This window comes from Apostichopus japonicus, chromosome 16 (assembly GCF_037975245.1).
Source record: "Apostichopus japonicus isolate 1M-3 chromosome 16, ASM3797524v1, whole genome shotgun sequence".
NCBI classification, from domain to species: domain Eukaryota; kingdom Metazoa; phylum Echinodermata; class Holothuroidea; order Aspidochirotida; family Stichopodidae; genus Apostichopus; species Apostichopus japonicus.
In genome coordinates, this window is record NC_092576.1 from 16,685,643 (window position 1) to 16,697,958 (window position 12,316).

Consider the following 12,316-nt stretch of genomic DNA (forward strand, 5'->3'; position numbering starts at 1 on the left):
CACACCCTTTGCCTACTGACAAAGATTTAAATACGTTCAATCTACATTTTCTTACTCTTATTAAAGAATCAAGTTAAGAGATATCAAATTTATACATCCAATTATTCACATAACAAACATATTACAATGTACACATGCAGGGTGTACTTTATTGTTTAATATGTTTCGATAGTGATAGACTAAGTTCAACATTTCCCCGACTGATTTAAGTTAGGAGCTCAACTCTTATTAAAGGGCATAGGGCGAATGAACAATGTTATAAAAAAGGATGTTTCCATATGGCCATTGAAACCGACTGCTTTGTGAGGATCTTGTGATCCTTCCCGGATTTATTCAGATATCAAATGATACATTCTGAGGCATAGTTAAATTACTTTCAGGTTCTAATGTTCTCGGCGTCTGTCGTCCATTATACGTGACGTATTATATATAAACTTGAACAATTCCTCAACGGTGTGTGACGGGACTTAATTGTACTGTATTATCCAATTCATTTTTAATATTAGTTATGGTTTTCCTGTATTGTGGTCCTAAATGTAACAGTGAAAACCAATGAGCACCATTATTTTCCATATTTTCCATATTTGACTTCAATCATTTTTTTGGAACCAGATAATAATAATTTCAAATTTTAATTTATTAGCAACGGAACTAGCTATATAAAAGCAAGTGTGTCATCAATGTTTGCCTGTTAACTTATTTTTGTGTTATTTGTAGTCGTCGCTATCCCGTAAAATCCTGAAAGTTCTCAACTAGTTGAGTTGCAAGATCTACCTACAGTTATTCATTATGTTAGTTCTGTGCAAGGTTGTTGAAAATGAGTTATATTAATCATTAGAAAAAATCTGAACCCGACTCGAATTTAACTTATTTTCGGGTTTCATATTTACATACAATGCAGTTTACGTCGAGGTCAAGTTGCAAACGTGGCGAATCCCTGCCGTAATTTACTTTTCATCGGTATTGCAACATCGTTGATTATATGCAAATTACCCGCATTGCGTTTCACTTTACTTCGCCACATCTCCTCAGTATAAGAGACATTTACACGGTGAAGTCCAATCCAGTTAGCTTTGTTCGGTACCACTTATCCTGGTCTACTTGTAGTGTGACATGACACTGCTGTTTTGGGATTCACATTTCTTGTAAATACTTACAGTCAGCCTAGAAGCTTGAGCCTCACTCAACGGATTAAATCGGTATAAACTAAAGGTAGGCCTATTGTTGACTTTTTTGTTCCTATAGCAAAACCAAACAGGTGTACACTCACTGGCGCTCCCAACGTACTGTTTGACTCTTTGAACAGAATAACATTCTTGAATAAGTAATGCATAGTCTCATTAATTTACATGAATACACTTAATCATCATTTCCAGACGTGAACCATATTCCATTGTTATACCAATCAATATTTACATTGGAAGATTCATTTCTTTGGCACCCGGACCTTCTCCACTCCTTCTGGCTACAACTGATTAAGCCCCAGCAAATAGTAAATGGCATAGAATATATATGAAATTTACCTTTAAAGCGATTGTACGTTAGAGGCTTACGCTCGTTGACAAAAAGATCAATTACGGCCTTCATATTTTTATTAAACAAATGATCATAATTTAAAGTACTGTTGTTAATAAGAATGAAGGAGTTGTTCCACATCATTTGGTTTCCAAAACTTTCCTTCGGAGGTCAAAAGGACCAGCCACAAACAATTTGCCTCACAAATTATTTTCTTTATGTTGATTACATCGTTCTTAGAATTCTTGCCGTAAGAGTTCAAGTGAATATCGAAAAAGAAAACCGTCAATGGGCCTTTATTATCATTGCAATTTGTTCTAATCTATGTACACTTTAATCAGTTTATAAAGCTGTGGACGTGGGTAACCTTTAGCTATCCGTCGCTAATCTAATCAATAATAACTGAACGTTTAGTTTTTTCGTGATTACCCGACCAAGCAAAGTCAAAGATGACTTTTTCTAATAACCTCTCTAGGAGTCTGGAGAGCTTAGGCACGTAGTTCAAGCGAAACAAGTCATTTACGTCCCATTAATTTATAGTACAAACGCAAGTTTCAGTCTTGTGAAGGATACGCAGAGTCTCGTCAATATATTTTTTGCTACCATCAAAGGAAAACGTAGTATCGTCGGAATATAGCCTAATTGTTACTTCCATGTTGTTAATAGTGGTACCTTTAATTATATTATTATTCTGAATCCTAAAAAGCTAACATCTTAGCAACTAGAGTAAACAAGTACGGACTTAGAGGGTAGCCTTGCCTGAACCCTCTTTGAACAGGGAAGAAACCTGTAGAGTGCCCATAATTGCAAATACAAGCAGTTCTATTAGTATATAAGACTTTAACTCACTTTTTATAGCTACCGTTAAATTGGGAGTAGGAGAGTGTGCTATCAATAAAGTTTTATTCCAGTTTAAAAAAAAATATATCAAATTCTATTATAAATCTACCGAATGGACTATATTCCTGCTTAATAAAATTAAAAGTTAAACTAGGATTAATAAGAAATACAAACTCTACGACTTACGGTAGTCCCATGCGAGAATCAATTAGTTCCACCCCACCTTTTCAGTTAAAAAAGTACGACACCATATTGTGTCGCAAAAAAGGGCACACAAAGTGGCGACTGAATAGGATCAGCAAGAGCAAGAGCAAACAAACAGGAAACAGTCAACACTTTAATCGAAACTAAGAGAAGAACCTCGGTAAATGTTGAGCCGAACCGTGGGTGAAAGAGGCTTCTACTATTCAAATTCAAAAGGTTTTACATTTACTTATCTCTAGCCGCATCCGCTAAAACGTAATATGATCCCCTGCTGGGACATCTCATTCACCTTCCCTGTTCATCTTCTCTTCTCCTTTAAATCCATTTTTTGTTAAATTGTTAATTATATAGTAGCTCTCAGATTCTAACGATTGTCTAGCATTTCGAAGAATAACAATTTGACAATGACAACACATTATTTCTAGCAATTGTACACAGTACATAATTGATTGGCAAAGAAAGGTACAAAAAAAAAATAATCATGTTAATCGATATACAATATTTAAGCTATACAAATGCATTGAAAAGGAGAACAAAAAAGCGCAATGCTTATAGAATGTTTTCTCCATTTGAATGTAACAAATATATACATATACTGGAGAAAAATTGGTGAAAGGAAAAAAAAACTACAAAACAAAATTAAATAATATAAAACAAGAAAAGAAAAGAAAAGTGGGGGTAAAAAATTGTCGTAAATCAATACAGTAAAAACTGGAAGTAAGAAATTACTTTTGGCAAGTTAACACTATTTATTTTGTATCTATTTTGAAAATAGTTCAAGGTTGGGGCTTACTTAATTATAATATATAATGAGTTCCAGAATCTAACTCTAGAAATGGAGATGGAAAACTGTTTTTCTCTTGTCCTCGCATAATTTACATAGAAATTATATTTAAATCGTTTAATTGAAATTAAGGAAATATAATTTTGTAGAGTTGAAGTTAAAACCATGTGAAAAACTTTGAACATAAAAACACCCGTGCTGATATCTATTATATGATGTAACTTTAATGCTCTTAATTTGAAAAAAAAAAGCTCAGAGGTATGGTCCCGAAGTTTAGCATGACAAACGATACGAATAGCCCTCTTATGTTTCAAAGAGGGAACTGTTGGTTTTATGTACTTCCCCATGCTTCAACGCAATAATTCAGGCAGGGGAGACAAATAGCAAATTTTAGAGATTTTCTTTGAAATATGAGTATCATGATCATTCCAAGTAAGTTTATGGTCTTTAAATACACCAAGTAACGTTGCAATGTACACTCTTTCTATATCGGAATCAGTTATGGAGATGTTTAAATTATTTTCACCTCTACGGTTGAGACTATCATAAACTTTGTTTTGTTTACGTTGAGAGATAATTTATTTAATGCAAACCATTCACTTAAATTATGAAGTTATTTGCTCACCAAATTACATAAAACATTGATATCTTTATGACAACAGAAAATATTTGTGTCGTCTGCAAATAATACAAAATTCAAAATATTTGAAGCACTACAAATATCAATTAAGTAGAGAATAAACAACTTGGATCCAAGGATTGGTCCTTGGGGTACCCCGCATGAGACATCAAGAAAACCGGACTTGGAATTCTTTATTTGGACATATTATTTTCTATTAGAGAGATAACTTGAGAGCCAGTCATGGCCTACACCACGGAAGCCATAATGATCCAGTTTCTTGAGTAAAATTTGGTGATCTATTGTATCAACAGCCTTTTATAGATCTATAAATACCCCTACGGTTGATTTGCTATTGTCCAGAGATGATGTTATTTCTTCAAGCAAATGTAGTATAGCCATAGATGAAGACCTGTCAGTCCTAAAACCGCATTCTGCAGGCTCTCTGCAGGAATCTTAAAAATTAACCTCTTTTCATCAATTTGTCGTTGTTTAGCTGCAGCTTTAGAATAGGCAATTGACACGGATCCTATAATAATTTTACATGCTTCCCATAGCAGGCTAGGGTTGTGATTGTGATGGTTACTGATTGTCTGCTCAATAGTGTCCTTGACTGAACTGATGTTATTTTGGTCTTCCAACAGCAAAATGTTAAGTTTCCAAACACCTTAATACCACAGGCATTACCAACGGCTGTTTCCATGGTTGTAAGGTACTTTATGCCATCTTGATTAAAAAACGAGATCAATAAATGACGAAAGTAGAATAATTACATTTTCGAGGATATTTTTGTGGATGGTAACACGAAATGTTTAGCAATTCATATGCAGTCTTGGTAAAGAGTTATCATCTACAGACCCATTTGACTGCAAGCACGGCATTAAAACCCTCGCACGGTGTTAAATTTGTAATGTAAACAGGCAGCTCGGGGTTGACTCGGGCTCAGTGATGACCTATAACTTTCGTTGTTGACTTGTTACGTTCGTAATTTGTTCAGGAACGCAGCCACCAAATATGTAAGTAGAGACCGATAATTATGACGTGCGGGTATACTAGTAAATGGAGGGTGCTTGCATCCAAAAGTAGTTTGAATTTATTATCAGTGCTGGACATCAAAAGGCTTTTGGTTTCGCGGATTCTTTTCCTATTATGAAAAATCGCAATGCAGTTCGATGATCACTGGTGCTTACACCGAGCAAGGGGTCTAATGTAAACGGTCGTCGGTTGCGAAAGCCTGTCCTACTCAATTCAGATAGATCTACATACTGAACTTTTCCTTTTAGATGTTAAGAGTTCAAATGGTCATACTTAGTACAACTTCAACTAGGGCATCACAATTAAGCCTTCAAATGGGTCCCATCAGTGTATAGCGACATACAAGCAGTTGAACCATCTCTAGAAACATGTTATATCTGAAGAACGGTCGCCATGGTAGAAAATGCTGTCAGTACATCAAAATCACCGTTGACAGAGTAAATACAGGGATAGATTCGGTACAATTAGCAGTTGAACCGACTGAACAATTTCTAGTGCTTGTTCAAGACGAAATAAATGCATACTGCTATTGCAATGTCACCTTTGAGTGGGTACATACAGCGTTGGCAGATTAAAGTTGAACCCACTAAACGACTTAAATGTTATCAAAAGCATTTTTACAGTCGTTTGCTGAGAGACACCTACGTAGGTGTTGTTTTCGTATATGTTGATTATTCCTGATAAAGTATGACACCAGCATATAAAAGAAGCTATATAAATCGAAGCATAGCATATCTTCTTTCATTCTTGATTAATATAGTTTTGGGTTTGGATGAGCTGTGACATCTTCATAATCGGAGCATCATGTTTTTCTCTCACTGCTTGCTGCTTACGTTAATGTTAAATGCATATCCCTCATATTTCGGTGAGTATGTTGATTAATTTAGCCGAATTTAATGAAAAGACTTGAAAATTTATTAACAATACCTGTTAGCCTTGTTAGAGAATTTACATTTGGATTTGTAATGAATGGAACGCTCAGCTCTTTGGTAAAACGGAAGTTACTACATTTTCGTTAGGGAACATTTTATATAGGTTTGCGTAGATAATAGGTTTATTTTTCATTAACGTTGAACAAAAACGTTAACATAATCATTAGTATACGTAATAAAGATAACTGTGATGAAAACTTCCACAAACAGCTAAAAATTATCTTAGGCCATGTGGAAGATATCACAGATTTAATGTTTGGTCATACATAATACGGAAGCCGAGCTATTCAAAATATGACATCGTCATCAAGGCACGTGTGCTTCAATTGAAATCATTTTGCTTAATAAATGACTGTTTATTATGGCTTTTATAATGACAAAATAATGTTGTTTGTTTCAATGTCAACACTTTTAACATACTACCTTGAACACATGAAATGAAAAACTATAAAAAGTAAATTTCAGAGCATAGCCTCTCTATAACAAATAAGATTACAAAATAAGAGCCCTTAGTAAAGAAATTTACAGTTGGATATCTCCGAAATGGAGCAAGGGGACATTGTTCAGGGGACATTGTTCATGACAATGATTTGTATCACAAAAACTGCATATTCTCATCAGGTGTATATCGTCTTTAAATATATGAAGTATTCACCAACACTTCAGGAATAAACCTATCATGTCCCTCACATGTTAGCTGTATTTTAAATATCTTACAAAAAAAAAAAACAAGACAATACAAGCGAACCTTAAATCGTGTGATATTTATGACCGTCCTTTATTTCACGTATCCTTCTAAAGTGGAGAGTGCTAACATGAACGTTCGAAATTGGTTGTATCGCAACCTCACCGACACAACAGAGTATGTGAAATACTTGAGACCTGTGAAAGATTCATACCAAACAGTAGAAGTTGGATTCCGATTTGAGCCGTTTATACATTATTTGGTAATGTACACTATCTATCTATCTATCTATCTATCTATCTATCTATCTATCTATCTATCTATCTATCTATCTATCTATCTATCTATCTATCTATCTATCTATCTATCTATCTATCTATCTATCTATCTATCTATCTATCTATCTATCTATCTATCTATCTATCTATCTATCTATCTATCTATCTATCTATCTATCTATCTATCTATCTATCTATCTATCTATCTATCTATCTATCTATCTATCTATCTATCTATCTATCTATCTATCTATCTATCTATCTATCTATCTATCTATCTATCTATCTATCTATCTATCTATCTATCTATCTATCTATCTATCTATCTATCTATCTATCTATCTATCTATCTATCTATCTATCTATCTATCTATCTATCTATCTATCTATCTATCTATCTATCAATCTATCTATCTATCTATCTATCTATCTATCTATCTATCTATCTATCTATCTATCTATCTATCTATCTATCTATCTATCTATCTATCTATCTATCTATCTATCTATCTATCTATCTATCTATCTATCTATCTATCTATCTATCTATCTATCTATCTATCTATCTATCTATCTATCTATCTATCTATCTATCTATCTATCTATCTATCTATCTATCTATCTATCTATCTATCTATCTATCTATCTATCTATCTATCTATCTATCTATCTATCTATCTATCTATCTATCTATCTATCTATCTATCTATCTATCTATCTATCTATCTATCTATCTATCTATCTATCTATCTATCTATCTATCTATCTATCTATCTATCTATCTATCTATCTATCTATCTATCTATCTATCTATCTATCTATCTATCTATCTATCTATCTATCTATCTATCTATCTATCTATCTATCTATCTATCTATCTATCTATCTATCTATCTATCTATCTATCTATCTATCTATCTATCTATCTATCTATCTATCTATCTATCTATCTATCTATCTATCTATCTATCTATCTATCTATCTATCTATATATATATATATATATATATATATATATATATATATATATATATATATATATATATATATATATATATATATATATATATATATATATATATATATAAGCAGCACATATGTGAAAGTATATATTGCAACCCGAGGAAAAATCGTACGCTTATAAGTCCATGTTTATCAAATATTTGGGACCAGAGGCGGAATAAGGTATTCGTTTTACCGGCTCAGGGATCCAAATCCGCAAATTCAACACCTAAACCAGCTGGTTCACGGGTTGCGAGTAGGTAAACTGGTAAACCATTTCGCCTCTGATTGAAGCCAGGAACAATTCCGAACCCTTAATGTAAAATTCAATCAACCAAAACATTGTACAACGAATCGGGGATTTTGTCTTACTTATAATGAAAGCATGTGTAATAACTTTTGTCATCTACCATATTTATATATATATGTTTATGTATATTGCTTGATACATGATTGCGAAAATAAGTGGTGGTACATTTGATATCGGTACGATACAATGAAATATTAGTATAGCTGACTGTGATGCTAATACTTAACTTGGACTACGAACCGTTTGAGGTATTTATGTTGCCTATTTCTTTCAGGATTACTCGAGTCAGGAATTGCAGTTAAGAGGCACCATGGTCATGGTTTGTTTGTTTTCCTTCTTATGTTAAACCGAGCAACATTTCTCATGTCAGGATCTCAATCTCTATCTCCATCTCCATCTCCATCTCTATCTCTATCTACATCTCTATCTACATCTTTATCTATATTTATATATATATATATATATATATATATATATATATATATATATATATATATACCTATATATATATATATATATTTATATATCTATGTATATATTCATATCTATATTTAATATTTTATATATATATACATATATATATATATATATATATATATATATATATATATATATATATATATATATATATATATAAATATATACTCTAAATACAAAAGAGTGAACTTTGCGGAAATTCACTCCATAGACAGCAGAAATCTTCGTATTTCAAGGCCAAAGTACTTAATATTCACTCTTTACAAAGAAGTAAACAAATGAGCCAATCAAATGCTAAGAACGCTAACTCTTTTTTGGAGTGAAGGATCAACGAATCAGTATGCGTTTCTTCGAATTCAGAAATATTTGTATTTACGCCAATATTTTTACTCGTTTGCCTTCGCTCGTTCTTGTCGTTTTACATCTCAAAACATGGTAGTTTCGCAGTGGCTTGAAGAAAGCGGATTTGGACGTGATGGTATTCAGTTGGTTGGAGGTAAGTTTATCAAGCAAAGGTTAAAAGAACGTTAAAGTGTATATAGTTTAGAAGGTCGCCATAGCCGCAGGTCGTCGTTGCCTACAGTCGATTGGCTAGGCTCTTGAACGTTACGCTTAACAGCGTTCTTTAGCGGAAACATTTAACATTATTCTTGACGCTATACACATAACACATCGGCTAGTTTATTTGAGGTTAGGCCTAGGCCTAATGTTAGGCCTATGAGTAATGGGCCAGAAGTTAATGCAGCTAAGGTCCAGGAATTGTGTTTTTTCTTCATGAACGTTTTTCTTTATGAGTTCTTGTTATTTCACGTATAAAGATGTATAATGTCACAAACTGAAACAGCATAATTACCAGATTGTTTTTGGATACATATTTATTCACTGGTGGGAAATTCGGAATAAGGGGAAATTTCCTGAAAGAAAATTACAAAATAATATAGAAACAATCAAATGCGGTCGACAAACATTTGCAATAATCAATCATAACTATCATAAATAACAATAGCAGATAATAGATATGTATATATCACTTTAAACAAAGTTCAATATATCAATTTAACTTCAACATACAGTAGAAAAATAATATACGGCCTTCAGATTAAGCGTTCACTGTACAGACAGCAATGGGTAATACTGTTGAAAACAAGTCATAGCCAAGAATACCAATAATAAACAAACTACCAGTTACTACAACAAAGTTTAAGCACTTTCACTGCTTAATTCACAAGGGAATGCAAATATGGACAGAAAATACAATGAAATGTTGCACTGTGTTGGAAAATCCGAATGACTGATTACAGTTCAGGTATGTTAATGGTCCTACGCAGCAATGAAAGAAACTTACGCCAAAAGATTGCATGACCTTCTTACCCCTTAAAAGGGAATATCCTGAGAGAATTACAAATGCCTACTACACGGTGTATGGACATAGCAAATGAAACACCCTTCAAAGCAAACACAAGATTCATCTACTTTAAGATGGGTACTATCTGTGACGTTGAGTAACTTCTTCATTCACAGTACAGACAGCAATGAGTACTAATGTACTAAACCAGTCAGGGCCTTAAAGGAATATCAATAATTAACAACGTTGCCTTTTACCAGTTAATAATACAACAAAGATGTAACCCCTTTCACTATTTAATTCACAAGGGAATACAAAATTAATATGGACAGAAAATATAATTAATCTGTCAACTGTGTTGGAAAATCTGAATGATTGCTTACAACAGGGATGTTAATGGTCCTATGCAGCAGAGAGAGAAACTTATGCCAAAAGATTGATTGAACTTCTAACCCATAAAAGAGAATATCCTAAGAGCGTTACAAATGCATACACACAGTGTATGGTCCTGTTAGTGCAATACAAAAAGTAAATACCATTTGTTGTGTTTGGTTATTACCCTTCCTGCTTTAACTGTTGGATAGTTTTAAAAAGAAACAATTTATAGTTATGTAAAGAAAGTTATTTTTGTCAACTAAAGTGTACCACAGAATAAGAAACTAAAAAAATATGTCCATTTTATCCATAGCCACACATTTAACTGGGTAATAATGTTTTGAAATAACTTTGCCTTTTCAGGTAGAGTGTGGGCACCAACGTTGGCCAACTTGTTAAGGAGAAGCCCCTGAAGTGTATCCAACCTTTTCTTTTAGGCCTTGGTCCAGACAGGAGGCCAACCCAATTAATTTTCATTTTGATTCAACAAGCTCACCAGTTTGTGACTCAATCACTGTTGTAATTGGCAGGGTTTTTAAGTTTCATTTGTTTTAATCTTCATTTTGCCCTTCCGTTAACAATATTTTTGAAGAGCTAATATTTAAGGTGCATGGTAAGACCAGATAAAGTAAGTCCACCAATTAGCTCTCTGGATGTTTCTCTGGCAAATGTGTGAGCATTCATAGATTTCAAATATTAAAGGTATGTAGACAGGTAGCTATTACTTCAGTTGAAATATCATAACCCCCGCACCCCCAACCCCCCAAAAAATCCTCTATGAAAAAAAAAAAATATATATATATATATGTATATAAAGGTTTCGAACCTATGGACATACAATCAGCGTCCATAGCCTAGTGGTTAGGGTGTCCGCGTACAAGGCCCGTGGTTCGAATCCCGGTGGAGGCTGAAAGTTTTTCACTGTTCTTGATTTTCCAACTCATTACGATTTTCATTTATATATATTCATTTGCCTTTGTCGTTTACCTCCATTGCATTAACATAAAGTCTGTTCAAAGTATCTGTTTCGAGATCCGGCTTTAGGAATCACAAATGATTTCGAGTTGGTTAGCATCATGTTTGATCTCTAGAGTAAGGCAAAATATGTCACCAAAAACAGAACTAGTATTGTTCGATACAGGTGACAAACGCCTACAGTGGAATTACGACCTTCCTTAACAGTTTCGAACCTCTGGACATACAATCAGCGTCCATAGCCTAGTGGTTATGGTGTCCGCGTACAGAGCGGAAGGCCCGTGTTCGAATCCCGGTGGAGGCTGAAAGTTTTTTCACTGTTCTTGATTTTCCAACTCATTACGATTTTCATTTATATATATTCATTTGCATTTGTCGTTTACCTCCATTGCATTAACATAAAGTCTGTTCAAAGTATCTGTTTCGAGATCCGGCTTTAGGAATCACAAATGATTTCGAGTTGGTTAGCATTATGTTTGATCTCTAGAGTAAGGCAAAATATGTCACCAAAAACAGAACTAGTATTGTTCGATACAGGTGACAAACGCCTACAGTGGAATTACGACCTTCCTTAACAGTTTCGAACCTCTGGACATACAATCAGCGTCCATAGCCTAGTGGTTAGGGTTTCCGCGTACAGAGCGGAAAGCCCGTGGCTCGAATCCCGGTGGAGGCTGAAAGTTTTTTCACTGTTCTTGATTTTCCAACTCATTACGATTTTCATTTATATATATATGTATATGTATATATATATATATATATATATATATATATATATATATATATATATATATATATATATATACATATATATATATATACATGTACATATATATATATAAATCCCAATTAAAGGGGTTTGGACATTTTGCTATCAAATGTTGATATATATATAAATCCCAATTAAAGGGGTTTGGACATTTTGCTATCAAATGTTGTC

General features: G+C 33.4%; 1 protein-coding gene across 5 annotated transcripts in view; it reads left to right on the top strand.

Annotated features, from left to right (window-relative positions):
• The first annotated feature begins 1,083 nt into the window (after window positions 1-1,083).
• Window positions 1,084-12,316, top strand: part of LOC139982982 (neuronal acetylcholine receptor subunit alpha-9-like) — a 37,080-nt gene continuing 25,847 nt past the window's right edge. The window contains exons 1-5 of one of the 5 annotated variants that reach the window (XM_071996296.1): window positions 1,131-1,212; window positions 4,607-4,669; window positions 5,758-5,862; window positions 6,731-6,876; window positions 8,479-8,523. In XM_071996296.1, coding sequence (XP_071852397.1) covers window positions 5,802-5,862; window positions 6,731-6,876; window positions 8,479-8,523 — 252 coding nt within the window. In that variant the 5' untranslated portion in view covers window positions 1,131-1,212; window positions 4,607-4,669; window positions 5,758-5,801. Of the gene's footprint in view, window positions 1,213-3,719; window positions 4,670-5,757; window positions 5,863-6,730; window positions 6,877-8,478; window positions 8,524-12,316 lie in introns of those variants that run through there. The other 4 variants (XM_071996295.1, XM_071996299.1, XM_071996297.1 and 1 more) reach the window with 4 other exon arrangements.